Consider the following 18,733-nt stretch of genomic DNA (forward strand, 5'->3'; position numbering starts at 1 on the left):
GAAATGCTAACTTGAAAATAAAAACCACACTGCTTCTTTAAATCTATTAAATACAAATTAACTATGCATATAACTTATCTTACAAAACCTTGAATACGTTACCAAAGTAAAAAGCAGTCGATATCCAATATTTCTTGGTAGGAATTATTTTACCTCAGATCACCAATAAGTGTATATCGCAATCAATGAGAAGAAGGTAGATCAGCTTGTTTAGAATGAGTGTATTTTGGACGCCCAGCAATGTATCATTCAAGTCAGCAAAATCTGTTCCTTTCTCTCCATTGCATTCACTTTTTATTTGGTTTTCCCATCACTGGTAAATTGTGGGTGGCCCTGCGGGAGCTGACCTTCCCATTGGTTATCTGGGAAGTCTAAATCGGATTGGCCCTTGGAAATTTCATTTTTAACAACCAGAGAGAACCTTCTGGCTGTAGTTCTCGCAACATAACACCAGGTGGCAGCAGACGTACAAACAAACAAATACAACAAGACCATCTCTAACATTTTTAAGCAAGTTAAAAAAAAAAATTTCTTTCATAAAATGGTTATTTAATCAGATCACACTCTCTGCATTAATCATATATAACCCCAATTACAGATGGTTAATATTAGGTTATTTTTTTCTGATTATTCTGATACCAAATATGTTATATTAACATTTTATTTTATTTAGGTAATTTAATACTGCTAATTATTAGTTTAAAATGCATTACAATGTTATCGGTATCCTGGCATTTATATGTGAATAATAGCTTATTTTTAATTCAGTATTGTACTGTATTCCAAGTGAATCCTGTCTATGTAGATCTGAAATAAAAATAAATGTTAATAATCACTTCTCTTCAGGTCCATAAACATCTATTCATGTTCTTAAACACACAGAGGCTAAGATATTCATGCTTTCAAAACATACACATATATATACACATATATATATATATATATATATATATATATATATATATATATATATATATATATATATATATATATATATATATATATATATATATATATATATATATATATATATATATATATACACACATCTCATATCCATTAAAATATATACAGTTGCTTTGAAATCATAATGTAAGTCATGGGCCTTCACTGTATTATCCTAACATTCTAACTTTTCAGTAACTTCAGTTGCCAGACTTTTTGTCTCATACTCACCACATGGGGTCAATCCACGAGTAGTTGTAAAAGTCTTAATGCAGCATATTTCCTGTTTAGCTAGTAGTGCAGATGTGTATTTGATGTTTAAGGATGATTAACACCTATGTGTATAAAAGCTGTTTCTCTATGATTTTGATCAGTTCCAAGATGGGTATTTCAGACATTTCGTCTCCATATATTTTGTGTGGTGTTACCTATCTGACAATCTATCCTCTTAATTTGCCTTTTATGACTCATCCTGTTCTCTTTCAAAATTACTTCCCCCAACATTCCTCTAAGTGACTGTTCTGAAATTTGGCAGGCCAAATGTTCCATTGTCTCTCCCTGTGTTCAGCATAATTTTACATAATGAATGTGGGAGATCTCTTAGGAACAAACCTTTGTCTACAGACCATGTTCATATCCACAGATCTATTAAATAAAGACAAATATACCTCTATATATTATTTAATAATATTTCAAATACCTTGACAATATGTACACAATGTGATACAGTAATGAGATCTGATTATACCTACAGATATAACAGACACATGTATAGGTACACAATGTGATACAGTAATTAGATCTGATTATACCTACAGATATAACATAGACGCATGTATATGTACACATTGTGATACAGTAATGAGATCAGATTATACCTACAGATATAACATAGACACATGTATAGGTACACAATGTGATACAGTAATTAGATCTGATTATACCTACAGATATAAGATAGACATGTATATGTACACATTGTGATACAGTAATGAGATCAGATTATACCTACAGATATAAGATAGACGCATATATATGTACACAGTGACACAGTAATGAGATCTGATTATACCTACAGATATAAGATACAGACACATGTATATGTACACAATGTGATACAGTAATGAGATCTGATTATACCTACAGATATAAGATACAGACACATGTATATGTACACAGTGTGATACAGTAATGAGATCTGATTATACCTACAGATATAACATACAGACACATGTATATGTACACAATGTGATACAGTAATGAGATCTGATTATATCTACAAGCTCAACCCATTTTATTGGGTTGTGGCCTCAAAACACAAAATCAGCTAATTCATATACACAAATAAGCCTTAAACAGCAAATCTCATACATTTTATACTATGCAGCTGGTAAAAAAAAAAGTAATTAGAATCACATTAAGGGAAAAACTATTTTATAGTATACTGTCCATTTAAACTCTAAACACTTCATTCTTGTAAACCTTTATGGATGACTTACATGCAAAACAATTAACTGTGGCCCCTACAGCAAGTTACCCACTGAACGATCTCTGCTAATCATGTACCACGTGGTGTGATTTATTTATTTTTTATTGGCGAATATTCATGGCTATTGACAATCTAAAGCGAAAAAATAAACTAAGATTATTCAAAAAGAAACAGTGATAGATCACTAATCAAAGGTACAATTAGTAATATAGTAACAATATAGTAGGTAAAGTAGTACTAATGGTAAGTACCTATAGGTGACAAATATTTTTGTAATCAACAAGCACCTGTTAGGGGGGCAATATAGCACTAAGGAGACTCGTAGATAAATGAGTTAAAGTCTGTAGCAAGAGTGCTTTACCCCTGCAATTATGATCACTGAATAATACAGGAATGATTTTTAACCATTCATACTTTATCTTTATTGGTTTAACTATTCAATCATATACGTTTGAAAACACAACCCCTTAACGACCAAGGACGTACGCCATACGTCCTCAAAAAAAAAATACAGTTAATGACCGAGGACGTATGGCGTACGTCCTTGGTCTGGAAAGCAGCTGGAAGCGATCCTGCTCGCTTCCAGCCGCTTTCTGGTTATTACAGTGATGCCTTGATATCGAGGCATCCTGCAATAACCCCCCTTGGCCATCCGATGCAGAGAGAGCCACTCTGTGGGAGGCGGGTGGGCAGCCATCGATGGGCCATGTGACGTTGAGGGGGGCACGCACAGACGCGCGTGCACCGGGGGTGGATGCGTGTGGGAACGGCTACACTACAGAGAACTTGTGCAAATAAGTTGGGTAAAAATGATTTTTTTCAAAATTGAAGTGATCTGGGAGGTGGAGGGGGGTTGTTCTTTGGGGGGAAGCTACACTACAGAAAAAAAGGAAAAATAATAATAAAAAAAGCATTGTTTTGCAGAAACTGGGTACTGGCAGACAGCTGCCAGTACCCAAGATGGCTCCCAGTAAGGGGGAGGGTTAGAGAGCTGTTTTTTTTTGGGGGGGGGGTTTAGAGAGCTGTTTGGGGGGGGGGATCAGGGAGGTTGGGGGCTAAGGGGGGAATCCTACACAGCATATGTAAATATGCTAAAAAATATATATATTTTTTTAAAATACCTTTTCTCCTGTTAAGTGTAGTCAGTCCACAGGTCATCCATTACTTATGGAATATATCTCTTCCTAACAGGAAACTGCAAGAGAATTACCCAGCAGAGCTGCTATATAGCTCCTCCCCTCACCTATCATACTCAGTCATTCTCTTGCAGCCTAACTAAAAAGGAAGCTGTGAGAGATCTGTGGTGTTTTTTAACTTAGTTTATTTCTACAATCAAAAGTTGGTTATTTTTAAATGGCACCGGAGTGTGCTGTTTATTCTCAGGCAGCATTAGAAGAAGAATCTGCCTGGGGTTTTTTTCTATGGTCTTAGCAGACGTAACTAAGATCCACTGGCTGTTTCTCATCTGAGGAGTGAGGTAACTTCAGAGAAGGGGAATAGCATGCAGGGCTCCCCTGCAACAAATGAGGTATGTGCAGTAATTTATTTTCTGAGGAATGGAATTGACTGAGAAAATACTGCTGATACCATTGTAAAGTAAGTTCAGCCTTAAATGCAGTGATAGCGACTGGTATCAGGCTGATGTGTGTGTGTGTGTGTACACTGAATGTATTTTTCTAAGGAATGGAATTGACTCTGAAAATACTGTTAATACTGAAATAATGTATGAGCCTTAACTGCAGTAAAAACGACTGGTAGCAGGCTATTTTAGCGCTTTTTTGCGCAGTAAAAATTCAGTCACAATCTGTCTACTTCATCCTCCATGATCCAGATAGTCTCTAGAGAGCTCAGGGGTCTTCAAAATCCATTTTGAGGGAGGTAATCGGGCACAGCAGTCCTGTGACAGTGTATTTGACTGTGAGAAAAACGTTAATTATATAATTGTTATCCGTTTTTGGGTACTAAGGGGTTAATCATCCATTTGCTGGTGGGTGCAATCCTTTGCTAACTTAATACATTTACTGTGAAAATTTGGTTGCTATAACTATTTTGGTCATTATTTCAACTGTGTCAGTTTTTCTGTGTTTCTTAAAGGCACAGTAACGGTTTTTATATTGCTTGTAAATTAATTTTGAAAAGTATTTCCAAGTGTGCTAGTCTCATTGCTAGTTTGTTTAAACATGTCTGACTTAGATGAATCTCTTTGTTCATTATGTTTAAAGGCCAATGTGGAGCCCAATAGAAATTTGTGTACTAATTGCATTGATGCTACTTTAAATAAAAGTCAATCTTTACATGTAAAGAAATTATCACCAGACGACGAGGGGGAAGTTATGACGACTAACTCTCCTCACGTGTCAGTACCTTCGCCTCCCGCTCAGGAGGTGCGTGATTTTGTGGCGCCAAGTACATCAGGGAGGCCCTTACAAATCACTTTGCAAGACATGGCTACTGTTATGACAGAAGTATTATCTAAGTTGCCAGAATTAAGAGGCAAGCGTGATAGCTCTGGGTTAAGGATAGAGCGCGCGGATGAGATGAGAGCCATGTCAGATACTGCGTCAGTTTGCAGAACGTGAGGACGGAGAGCTTCATTCTGTGGGTGACGGATCTGATCCAGGGAGACTGGATTCAGAGATTTCCAATTTTAAATTTAAGCTAGAGAACCTCCGCACGTTGCTAGGGGAGGTATTAGCGGCTCTGAATGATTGTAACACGGTTGCAATTCCAGAGAAATTATGTAGGTTGGATAGATACTATGCGGTACCGGTGTGTACTGACGTATTTCCTATACCAAAAAGGCTTACAGAGATTATTAGCAAGGAGTGGGATAGACTGGGTGTGCCTTTTACCCCTCCTCCCATATTTAGGAAAATGTTTCCTATTGACGCCACCACGCGAGACTTATGGCAGACGGTCCCTAAGGTGGAGGGAGCAGTTTCTACTTTAGCTAAGCGTACCACTATCCCGGTGGAGGATAGTTGTGCCTTTTCAGATCCAATGGATAAAAAATTAGAGGGTTACCTTAAGAAAATGTTTGTTCAACAAGGTTTTATTTTACAGCCCCTCGCATGCATTGCGCCGGTCACTGCTGCGGCAGCATTCTGGTTTGAGTCTCTGGAAGAGGCCATTCGCTCAGCTCCATTGGATGAAATAATCAACAAGATTAAGACACTTAAGCTAGCTAACGCATTTGTTTCTGATGCCGTTGTGCATTTAACCAAACTTACGGCTAAGAACTCCGGATTCGCCATCCAAGCGCGCAGAGCGCTATGGCTTAAATCCTGGTCAGCTGACGTGACTTCTAAATCTAAATTGCTTAATATTCCTTTCAAAGGGCAGACCTTATTCGGGCCCGGCTTGAAAGAAATTATTGCTGACATTACGGGAGGTAAGGGCCATGCTCTACCTCAGGACAGGGCCAAATCAAAGGCCAAACAGTCTAATTTCTGTGCCTTTCGTAACTTCAAGGCAGGAGCAACATCAACTTCCTCCGCTCCAAAACAGGAAGGAGCTGTTGCTCGTTTCAGACAGGGCTGGAAAGTTAACCAGTCCTGGAACAGGGGCAAGCAGGCCAAGAAACCTGCTGCTGCCCCCAAAACAGCATGAAGAGAGGGCCCCCTATCCGGAAATGGATCTAGTGGGGGGCAGACTTTCTCTCTTCGCACAGGCTTGGGCAAGAGATGTCCAGGATCCCTGGGCGTTGGAGATCATATCTCATGGATATCTGCTGGACTTCAAAACTTCTCCTCCACGGGGGAGATTTCATCTTTCAAGGTAATCAGCAAACCAAATAAAGAAAGAGGCGTTTCTACGCTGTGTACAAGACCTCTTACTAATGGGGGTAATCCACCCAGTTCTGCGGACGGAACACGGGCAGGGATTCTATTCAAACCTATTTGTGGTTCCCAAGAAAGAGGGAACCTTCAGGCCAATCTTGGACTTAAAAATCCTAAACAAATTTCTAAGAGTTCCATCATTCAAAATGGAAACTATTCGAACCATCCTTCCCATGATCCAAGAGGGTCAGTACATGACCACAGTGGATCTAAAGGATGCCTACCTTCACATACCGATTCACAAGGACCATTACCGGTATCTGAGATTTGCCTTCCTAGACAGGCATTACCAGTTTGTAGCTCTTCCCTTCGGATTAGCTACGGCTCCAAGAATCTTTACAAAAATTCTAGGATCACTTCTGGCAGTACTAAGACCGCGAGGCATAGCGGTGACTCCGTACCTACACAACATTCTGATACAAGCGTCAAGTTTTCAAACTGCTAAGTCTCATACAGAGATAGTTCTGGCATTTCAGAGGTCGCATGGGTGGAAGGTGAACGTGGAAAAGAGTTCTCTATTACCACTTACAAGAGTTCCCTTTCTAGGGACTCTTATAGATTCTGTAGAGGTGAAAATTTACCTGACAGAGGCCAGGTTATTAAAACTTCTAAATGCTTGCCGTGTCCTTCGCTCCATTCCACACCCGTCAGTAGCTCAGTGCATGGAAGTAATCGGCTTAATGGTAGCGGCAATGGACATAGTTCCATTTGCGCGCCTGCATCTCAGACCGCTGCAATTGTGCATGCTAAGTCAGTGGAACGGGGATTACTCAGATTTTTCCCCCCTACTAAATCTGGATCAAGAGACCAGAGATTCTCTTCTATGGTGGCTTTCTCGGCCACATCTGTCCAAGGAGATGACCTTTCGCAGGCCAGATTGGACGATTGTAACAGACGCCAGCCTTCTAGGCTGGGGAGCAGTCTGGAATTCTCTGAAAGCTCAGGGATTATGGACTCAGGGGGAGAAACTCCTCCCAATAAATATTCTGGAGTTAAGAGCAATATTCAATGCTCTCCTAGCTTGGCCTCAGTTAGCAACTCTGAGGTTCATCAGATTTCAGTCGGACAACATCACGACTGTGGCTTACATCAACCATGAAGGGGGAACCAGAAGTTCCCTAGCGATGTTGGAAGTCTCAAAGATAATTCGCTGGGCAGAGTCTCACTCTTGCCACCTGTCAGCGATCTACATCCCAGGCGTGGAGAACTGGGAGGCGGATTTTCTAAGTCGCCAGACTTTTCATCCGGGGGAGTGGGAGCTTCATCCGGAGGTCTTTGCTCAACTGATTCGTCATTGGGGCAAACCAGATCTGGATCTCATGGCGTCTCGTCAGAACGCCAAGCTTCCTTGTTACGGATCCAGGTACAGGGACCCGGGAGCGGTGCTGATAGATGCTCTGACAGCCCCTTGGGTCTTCAACATGGCTTATGTGTTTCCACCATTCCCGATGCTTCCTCGTTTGATTGCCAAGATCAAACAGGAGAGAGCTTTGGTGATTCTGATAGCGCCTGCGTGGCCACGCAGGACCTGGTATGCAGACCTAGTGGACATGTCGTCCTGTCCACCGTGGTCTCTGCCTCTGAGACAGGACCTTCTAATTCAGGGTCCTTTCAAACATCTAAATCTAATTTCTCTGAGGCTGACTGCATGGAGATTGAACGCTTGATTCTATCAAAGCGTGGCTTCTCGCAGTCGGTTATTGATACCTTAATACAGGCTAGGAAGCCTGTTACCAGAAAAATTTACCATAAGATATGGAGTAAATATTTACATTGGTGCGAATCCAAGAGTTACTCATGGAGTAAGGTTAGGATTCCTAGGATATTGTCCTTTCTACAAGAGGGTTTAGAAAAGGGCTTATCTACTAGTTCGTTAAAGGGACAGATTTCTGCTCTGTCTATTCTTCTACACAAACGTCTGGCTGAAGTTCCAGATGTTCAGGCTTTCTGTCAGGCTTTAACTAGGATTAAGCCTGTGTTTAAGACTGTTGCTCCGCCGTGGAGCTTAAACTTAGTTCTTAATGTTCTCAAAGGCGTTCCATTTGAACCCCTTCATTCCATTGATATCAAGCTGTTATCTTGCAAAGTTCTGTTTTTGATGGCTATTTCCTCGGCTCGAAGAGTCTCTGAGTTATCTGCCTTACATTGTGATTCTCCTTATCTGATTTTTCATTCAGACAAGGTAGTCCTGCGTACTAAACCTGGGTTCTTACCTAAGGTAGTTACTAACAGGAATATCAATCAAGAGATTGTTGTTCCATCTCTGTGTCCTAACCCTTCTTCATAGAAGGAACGACTTTTGCATAATCTGGACGTAGTCCGTGCCCTGAAATTCTATTTGCAGGCAACTAAGGATTTTCGTCAAACTTCTTCCCTGTTTGTCGTTTACTCTGGATAGAGGAGAGGTCAAAAGGCTTCGGCTACCTCTCTCTCTTTTTGGCTTCGTAGCATAATACGCTTAGCCTATGAGACTGCTGGACAGCAGCCTCCTGAAAGGATTACAGCTCATTCTACTAGAGCTGTGGCTTCCACCTGGGCCTTTAAAAATGAGGCCTCTGTTGAACAGATTTGCAAGGCTGCGACTTGGTCTTCGATTCACACTTTTTCAAAATTTTACAAATTTGACACTTTTTTGCTTCGTCGGAGGCTATTTTTGGGAGAAAGGTACTTCAGGCAGTGGTTCCTTCTGTTTAATGTTCCTGCCTTGTCCCTCCCTTCATCCGTGTACTTTAGCTTTGGTATTGGTATTCCATAAGTAATGGATGACCCGTGGACTGACTACACTTAACAGGAGAAAACATAATTTATGCTTACCTGATAAATTCCTTTCTCCTGTAGTGTAGTCAGTCCACGGCCCGCCCTGTTTTTACGGCAGGTCTAAATTTTAATTAAACTCCAGTCACCACTGTACCCTGTGGTTCCTCCTTTCTCGTCTGCTTTGGTCGAATGACTGAGTATGATAGGTGAGGGGAGGAGCTATATAGCAGCTCTGCTGGGTAATTCTCTTGCAGTTTCCTGTTAGGAAGAGATATATTCCATAAGTAATGGATGACCCGTGGACTGACTACACTACAGGAGAAAGGAATTTATCAGGTAAGCATAAATTATGTTTTATTTTAGTATTGGCAGACTTTCTGCCAGTACTTAAGATGGTGGGGACAATTGTGGGGTGGGGGAGGGAAGAGCACTGTTTGGGAGGGATCAGGGGGTCTGATGTGTCAGTTGGGAGGCTGATCTCTACGCTAAAGCTAAAATTAACCCTGCAAGCTCCCTGCAAGTTACCTAATTAACCCCTTCACTGCTAGACATAATACACGTGTGATGAGCAGCGGCATTTTGTGGCCTTTTAATTACCAAAAAGCAATGCCAAAGCCATATATGTCTGCTATTTCTGAACAAAGGGGATCCCAGAGAACCATTTACAACCATTTGTGCCATAATTGCACAAGCTTTTTGTAAATAATTTCAGTGAGAAACCTAAAGTTTGTGAAAAAAATTGTGAAAAAGTGAACAATTTTTTTTATTTGATCTCATTTGGCGATGAAATGGTGGCATGAAATATACTAAAATGGGCCTAGATCAATACTTTGGGACATCTTCTAAAAAAAATATATACATGTCAATGGATAATCAGGGATTCCTGAAAGATATCGGTGTCCCAATGTAACTAGCGCTAATTTTGAAAAAAAAGTGGTTTGTAAATAGCAAAGTGCTACTTGTATTTATGGCCCTATAACTTGCAAAAAAAAAAATTTTGTCTAAACTCCGGACAAAATGTAGAAACTATTTAGCATGGGTGTTTTTTGGTGGTTGTAGATGTGTATCAGATTTTGGGGGTCAAAGTTAGAAAAAGTGTTTTTTCCATTTTTTCTCATATTTTATTAAAATTTTTATAGTAAATTATAAGATATGATGAAAATAATGGTATCTTTAGAAAGTCCATATAATGGCGAGAAAAACTGTATATAATGTGTGGGTACAGTAAATGAGTAAGAGGAAAATTACAGCTAAACACAAACACCACAAAAATGTAAAAATAGCCTTGGTCCCAAACGGACAGAAAATGGAAAAGTGCTGTGGTCATTAAAGGGTTAAACTCTAGATGTCAATATATAGCATAGATGTGTGAATAATACCTCTGAGAATCATATGTCTAGATGTGAAACATTATACTTGGTTTGTATAATATCAAGCAGTCCGATAAAACAATATTTCTCCAACATTGGTGTGTCCGGTCCACGGCATCATCCTTACTTGTGGGAATATCTCTTCCCCAACAGGAAATGGCAAAGAGTCCCAGCAAAGCTGGCCATATAGTCCCTCCTAGGCTCCGCCCACCCCAGTCATTCTTTTTGCCGTTGCACAGGCAACATCTCCACGGAGATGGTAAAGAGTATGTGGTGTTTAAATGTAGTTTTTTTATTCTACTATCAAGAGTTTGTTATTTTAAAATAGTGCTGGTATGTACTATTTACTCTGAAACAGAAAAGGATGAAGATTTCTGTTTGTGAGAGGAAGATGATTTTAGCAGACAGTAACTAAAATCGATTGCTGTTTCCACATAGGACTGTTGAGATGAAGTAACTTCAGTTGGGGGAAACAGTTAGCAGACTTTTCTGCTTAAGGTATGACTAGCCATATTTCTAACAAGACTGTGTAATGCTGGAAGGCTGTCATTTCCCCTCATGGGGACCGGTAAGCCATTTTCTTAGTTTCAAACAGAATAAAGGGCTTAATATGGGCTATAAAACTGGTAGACACTTTTATGGGCTAAATCGATTGCTTTATTTGGACATTTTATACATGTTAATGCTGATAATTCACACTTATAAACTTGGGGAACGTTTTTTAACGTCAGGCACTATGTTAGACACCTTTTCCAGTCAGGGAGGGCCTTCCCAGTTGTAGGCTGAGCCTCATTTTCGCACCATTACTGCGCAGTTGTTTTTGAGAGCAAGACATGCAGATGCATGTGTGAGGACCTGAAAATAGTTGGAAAAGTTTCTAGAAGGCGTCATTTGGTATCGTATTCCCCTCTGGGCTTGGTTAGGTCACAGCAAAGGCTGTAGCTGGGACTGTATAGGGGTTAATTTTGTAAACGGCTCCGGTTCCGTTATTTTAAGGGTTAAAGCTCTGAAAATTGGTATGCAATACTTTTAATGCTTTAAGACACTGTGGTGAAATTTTGGTAAATTTTGAACAATTCCTTCATACTTTTTCACATATTCAGTAATAAAGTGTGTTCTGTTTAAAATTTAAAGTGACAGTAACGGTTTTGTTTTAAAACGGTTTTTGTGCTTTATTGACAAGTTTAAGCCTGTTTAACATGTCTGTGCCTTCGGATAAGCTATGTTCTATATGTATGAAAGCCAATGTGTCTCCCCATTCAAAATTGTGTGATAATTGTGCCATAGCGTCCAAACAAAGTAAGGACAGTACTGCCACAGATAATGAAATTGCCCAAGATGATTCCTCAGATGAGGGGAGTAGACATGATACTACATCATCTCCTACTGTGCATGATACTACATCATCTCCTACTGTGTCTACACCAGTTTTGCCCACGCAGGAGGCCCCTAGTACATCTAGCGCGCCAATGCTTATTACCATGCAACAATTGACGGCTGTAATGGATAACTCCATAGCAAATATTTTATCCAAAATGCCTGCATATCGGAGAAAGCGCGATTGCTCTGTTTTAAACACTGAAGAGCAGGAGGGCGCTGATGATAATTATTCTGTCATACCCTCACACCAATCTGAAGTGGCCATGAGGGAGGTTTTGTCAGATGGGGAAATTTCAGATTCAGGAAAAATTTCTCAACAAGCTGAACCTGATGTTGTGACATTTAAATTAGAACATCTCCGCGCACTGCTTAAGGAGGTGTTATCTACTCTGGATGATTGTGACAACTTGGTCATTCCAGAGAAATTATGCAAGATGGACAAGTTTCTAGAGGTTCCGGTGCACCCCGACGCTTTTCCTATACCCAAGCGGGTGGCGGACATAGTGAATAAGGAGTGGGAGAAGCCCGGCATACCTTTTGTTCCCCCCTATATTTAAGAAATTATTTCCTATGGTCGACCCCAGAAAGGACTTATGGCAGACAGTCCCTAAGGTCGAGGGGGCAGTTTCTACTCTAAACAAGCGAACTACTATTCCTATCGAGGATAGTTGTGCTTTCAAAGATCCTATGGATAAAAAATTGGAAGGTTTGCTTAAAAAGATTTTTGTACAGCAAGGTTACCTTCTACAACCCATTTCGTGCATTGTTCCTGTCACTACAGCAGCGTGGTTCTGGTTCGAGGAACTAGAAAAGTCGCTCAGTAGAGAGACTCCGTATGAGGAGGTTATGGACAGAGTTCACGCACTTAAGTTGGCTAACTCCTTTATTTTAGATGCCGCTTTGCAATTAGCTAGATTAGCGGCGAAAAATTCAGGGTTTGCAATTGTGGCGCGCAGAGCGCTTTGGCTAAAGTCTTGGTCAGCGGATGTATCATCCAAGACAAAATTGCTTAACATCCCTTTCAAAGGTAAAACTCTCTTTGGGCCAGAATTGAAAGATTATCTCAGACATCACTGGGGGAAAGGGCCACGCCCTTCCACAAGATAGGCCTTTCAAGGCTAAGATTAAGTCTAATTTTCGTTCCTTTCGCAATTTCAGGAACGGACCGGCCTCTAATTCTGCATCCTCTAAGCAAGAGGGTAATGCCTCACAGCCCAAACCAGCCTGGAAACCTATGCAAGGCTGGAACAAGGGTAAGCAGGCCAAGAAGCCTGCTGCTGCTAACAAAACAGCATGATGGAGTAGCCCCCGATCCGGGACCGGATCTAGTAGGGGGCAGACTCTCTCTCTTTGCTCAGGCTTGGGCAAGAGATGTTCAGGATCCCTGGGCACTGGAAATAGTTTCTCAGGGTTATCTTCTGGAATTCAGGGAACTACCCCCAAGGGGAAGGTTCCACATGTCTCACTTATCCTTAAACCAAATAAAGAGACAGGCGTTCTTACATTGTGTGGAAGACCTGTTAAAGATGGGAGTAATACACCCTGTTCCAAGGACGGAACAAGGAATGGGATTTTACTCAAATCTGTTCGTAGTTCCCAAAAAAGAGGGAACCTTCAGACCAATTCTGGATTTAAAGATCCTAAACAAATTTCTCAGGGTACCATCGTTCAAAATGGAAACCATTCGAACGATTCTACCCACTATCCAGGAAGGTCAATTTATGACTACCGTGGATCTTAAGGATGCGTACCTACATATTCCTATCCACAAAGAACATCATCAGTTCCTAAGGTTCGCCTTTCTGGACAAACATTACCAGTTTGTGGCCCTCCCATTCGGATTAGCCACTGCTCCAAGGATTTTCACAAAGGTACTCTGGTCCCTTCTAGCGGTTTTAAGACCGAGGGGCATTGCAGTAGTACCGTACTTGGGCGACATTCTAATACAAGCGTCGTCCCTTTCAAAAGCAAAGGCTCATACAGACATCATTCTGGCCTTTCTCAGATCTCACGGATGGAAGGTGAACATAGAAAAAAGTTCTCTGTCTCCGTCAACAAGAGTTCCCTTCTTGGGAACAATAATAGATTCCTTAGAAATGAGGATTTTTCTGACAGATGTCAAAGTCAAAACTTCTAAGCACTTGTCAAGTTCTTCACTCTGTTCCACGTCCTTCCATAGCTCAGTGCATGGAAGTAGTAGGGTTGATGGTTGCAGCAATGGACATAGTTCCTTTTGCGCGAATTCATCTAAGACCATTACAACTGTGCATGCTCAAACAGTGGAATGGGGACTATACAGACTTGTCTCCAGTGATTCAAGTAGATCAAAAGACCAGAGATTCACTCCGTTGGTGGCTGACCCTGGACCATCTATCCCAGGGAATGAGCTTCCGCAGACCAGAGTGGGTCATTGTCACGACCGACGCAAGTCTAGTGGGCTGGGGCGCGGTCTGGGAACCCCTGAAAGCTCAGGGACTATGGTCTCGGGAAGAGTCTCTTCTCCCGATAAACATTCTGGAACTAAGAGCGATATTCAATGCTCTCAGGGCTTGGCCTCAGCTTGCAAAGGCCAGGTTCATAAGATTCCAATCAGACAACATGATGACTGTTGCGTATATCAATCATCAGGGGGGAACAAGGAGTTCCCTAGCGATGAAAGAAGTGACCAAAATAATACAATGGGCGGAGGATCACTCCTGCCATCTATCTGCGATTCACATCCCAGGTGTGGAAAACTGGGAAGCGGATTATCTGAGTCGTCAGACATTCCATCCGGGGGAGTGGGAACTCCACCCGGAGATCTTTGCCCAGTTGACTCAATTATGGGGCATTCCAGACATGGATCTGATGGCGTCTCGTCAGAACTTCAAGGTTCCTTGCTACGGGTCCAGATCCAGGGATCCCAAGGCGACTCTAGTGGATGCACTAGTAGCACCTTGGACCTTCAACCTAGCTTATGTGTTTCCACCGTTTCCTCTCATTCCCAGGCTGGTAGCCAGGATCAAACAGGAGAGGGCCTCGGTGATCTTGATAGCTCCTGCGTGGCCACGCAGGACTTGGTATGCAGACCTGGTGAATGTCATCGGTTCCACCATGGAAGCTACCTTTGAGACAGGACCTTCTTGTTCAGGGTCCATTCGAACATCCAAATCTGGTCTCCCTCCTACTGACGGCTTGGAGATTGAACGCTTGATTCTATCAAAGCGTGGATTTTCAGATTCTGTGATAGATACTCTGGTTCAGGCCAGAAAACCGGTGACTAGAAAGATTTACCATAAAATATGGAAAAGATATATCTGTTGGTGTGAATCCAAGGGATTCCCATGGAATAAGATAAAAATTCCTAAGATTCTTTCCTTTCTGCAGGAAGGTTTGGATAAAGGATTATCTGCGAGTTCTCTAAAGGGACAGATTTCTGCTTTATCTGTCTTACTACACAAGACTGGCAGCTGTGCCAGATGTTCAAGCATTTGTTCAGGCTCTGGTTAGGATCAAGCCTGTTTACAGACCTTTGACTCCTCCCTGGAGTCTAAATCTAGTTCTTTCAGTTCTTCAAGGGGTTCCGTTTGAACCTATACATTCCATAGATATTAAGTTATTATCTTGGAAAGTCTTGTTTTTGGTTGCTATTTCTTCTGCTAGAAGAGCTTGAGTTATCTGCTCTGCAGTGTACTCCGCCCTATCTGGTGTTCCATTCAGATAAGGTTGTTTTGCGTACTAAGCCTGGTTTTCTTCCAAAGGTTGTTTCCAACAAGAATATTAACCAGGAGATAGTTGTACCTTCTTTGTGTCCGAATCCAGTTTCAAAGAAGGAACGTTTGCTACACAATTTAGATGTAGTCCGTGCTCTAAAATTCTACTTAGCAGCTACAAAAGAGTTCAGACAAACATCTTCTCTGTCGTCTATTCTGGTAAAAGGAGAGGTCAAAAAGCAACTTCTACCTCTCTTTCCTTTTGGCTTAAAAGCATCATCCGATTGGCTTATGAGACTGCCGGACGGCAGCCTCCTGAAAGAATCACAGCTCACTCCACTAGGGCTGTGGCTTCCACATGGGCCTTCAAGAACGAGGCTTCTGTTGATCAGATATGTAAGGCAGCGACTTGGTCTTCACTGCACACTTTTGCCAAATTTTACAAATTTGATACTTTTGCTTCTTCGGAGGCTATTTTTGGAAGAGAGGTTTTGCAAGCCGTGGTGCCTTCCGTTTAGGTAACCTGATTTGCTCCCTCCCTTCATCCGTGTCCTAAAGCTTTGGTATTGGTTCCCACAAGTAAGGATGACGCTGTGGACCGGACACACCAATGTTGGAGAAAACAGAATTTATGCTTACCTGATAAATTACTTTCTCCAACGGTGTGTCCGGTCCACGGCCCGCCCTGGTTTTTTAATCAGGTCTGATGAATTATTTTCTTTAACTACAGTCACCACGGTACCATATGGTTTCTCCTATATTTTTCCTCCTGTCCGTCGGTCGAATGACTGGGGTGGGCGGAGCCTAGGAGGGACTATATGGCCAGCTTTGCTGGGACTCTTTGCCATTTCCTGTTGGGGAAGAGATATTCCCACAAGTAAGGATGACGCCGTGGACCGGACACACCGTTGGAGAAAGTAATTTATCAGGTAAGCATAAATTCTGTTTTTTTGCAGCTGGCTATTAAATTAGAAAATAATTCTGTAACAAGAGGACCTGTTAACATGCTGGATGTCAGATTGCGAGAATAAATCTATCTAGCTAATACTCTGTAATTATAAAGTCCTTGCTTGCACAGGCAACTTTAGCACAGCTGTTAAGTGTAATAGATTCTGTCTGCTTAAGCCCCTTCTATAGCTAGGGCTAGATTAACGTTTAACTGACTTGTTTCACTAACATTGCACAACGTCTGATCTCAGGATATAACACACATTTACAAGCTATTGGCAATCAACAGTTATAGAGAGTAAGCGGTTAAAAAAAAAGAGTATGAACTCTCTGAAGCCTGACACGTGTTTCGCTCACGCTTCCTCAGAGGGGACTTTTCGTCCTATTTTAGACCTAACTTGTCTAAACAAGTTTCTCAGTGTACCATCCTTCAAAATGGAGACCATTCGATCCATTCTCCCCTTGGTCCAAGAGGGTCAGTTTATGACGACCATAGACCTGAAGGATGCATATCTTCATGTTCCCATTCACAGGGATCATCACAGGTACCTGAGATCTGCTTTTCTAGACATACACTATCATTTTGTGGCACTTCAGTCTGGCCTTGCCAAACCTCCCAGATTTTTTTCAAAGATTCTGGGGCTCTCTTGGCAGTGATCAGGGCTCAGAATTGCAGTGGCGCCTTACCTGGACGACATATTGGTTCAGACGCCATATTTTCAACAAGCGATCTTGTCTTTTCTACGTCTTTTCTACGTTCCCATGGATGGAAAGTGAAAATGCAAAAGAGTTCCCTTGTTCCAGCTACATACAAGGGTCATTTTCTTAGGGACGGTAATAGATTATTTCCTCTCTTCAGTCTACTGTTCGGCCATCAGTGGCTCAATGTATGGAGGTAATTGGTCTGATGGTTGCTTCCATGGACATCATTCCCTTTGCTCGATTCCATTTGAGAGCTCTACAGTTATGCATGCTCAGACAATGGAACTGGGACCATTCATATCTGTTTCAGCTGATAGATCTAGATCAGTAGACAAGAGACTCTTTCCCGTGGTGGTGTTCTCAGGAGCATCTGGCTCGAGGCACATGCTTCTGGAGACCTTCATGGGTCATTGTAACCACGGACGGTTCAAATCAAGCAAATGTCCATTTAGACGCACATTAATAGTAGTAACTGCCTGACTGTAAACAAATGTCCTTGGCTGAACAACCACTTTCAATTTATGTAAGTATCTTCATATAGCACATATAGGTAATTTAATTAAATTTACCAGGCATACACTTCGTATTAAATTCCTGCATAGCAGTTTCAAGTGGAAATGTGTAGTAAATAAAATAAACAAAGCCAGCCGTCATATCATACTCTCCCTGACCGCTCCAGACCCCCACAGTCAAACTTTTACCATTTTACTTGTTCAGGACCTAATATTCTCGCCACTCTACGGATACTGCTCCCGGACACCTGTCCGTCCACCAGACGCAGTTGAGCGTTTTCTCCTTTCCTCATGGTGCCGGTGACGTCACTGAGCCAATGGCTCGTAGTTCCTGTTTGCGGCCGTCTGTTGAAAGTGTGGGGGGGGGGGGTTAGAGGGGAGTTTACTCACAAAGCTCCGTTCCTGTGTTTCCACTTCCTTGCTTCAAGGGCTTTGCGTGTTAGCTGATTGAACACTCCACAGGTGCTCCTCTAACAGGTGCATGTAATGCAAGGGCTGCTATGTTATAAATTCAGACGGCAGTGCAGCTATATTTACTGGCTTGCTGGCAAAAATAAGTACAAAAAATAGATAACGCCAGTAAATAAAGTATAAAAGTATTAAACTTTATTAATCCATTTAAAACTTGGAAAGACAGTTCCTATTAGAGCAAAAAGAAGACTAACATGTTTCGGCATAATCATAGTCCATAAAATCATTTACACATTGTGAACTTAAAAAGACCCCCATGTGCCCTAATTGGTGGAAATTTTTCACTAGGATTTGCATTTGAAGATACAGGGGCAAAAGAGAACGTAATTTCATTGGGGACTAACACATGCTATAATAGACACGGTTAGAACCTAGAATCTTTCTACCAATACGATAAAATAAAGTGAACTTGTTTAGATCACTTATTTATATTTGTCTACTACCTATTATAAAAAAAAAATTCAATATATAAATAGTATTTATTTCAATGATGGGGACATCTATCTATATATATATCTATATTTCTCTTGGTGTATTCAGTCCACGGATTCATCCTTACTTGTGGGATATTCTCAATCCCTACAGGAAGTGGCAAAGAGCACAAAGCAAAGCTGTCCATATAGCTCCC

General features: G+C 41.4%; 1 protein-coding gene across 1 annotated transcript in view; it reads right to left on the reverse strand.

Annotated features, from left to right (window-relative positions):
* The window catches only part of LOC128661747 (ranBP-type and C3HC4-type zinc finger-containing protein 1), a 122,754-nt gene extending 104,827 nt beyond the window's left edge, over nt 1-17,927 (reverse strand). The window contains exon 1 of the mRNA XM_053715967.1: nt 17,832-17,927. Coding sequence (XP_053571942.1) covers nt 17,832-17,927 — 96 coding nt within the window. The remainder of the gene's footprint in view (nt 1-17,831) is intronic.
* Nucleotides 17,928-18,733: the final 806 nt, after the last annotated feature.

Source organism: Bombina bombina, chromosome 5 (assembly GCF_027579735.1).
Source record: "Bombina bombina isolate aBomBom1 chromosome 5, aBomBom1.pri, whole genome shotgun sequence".
Taxonomy (NCBI): Eukaryota; Metazoa; Chordata; class Amphibia; order Anura; family Bombinatoridae; genus Bombina; species Bombina bombina.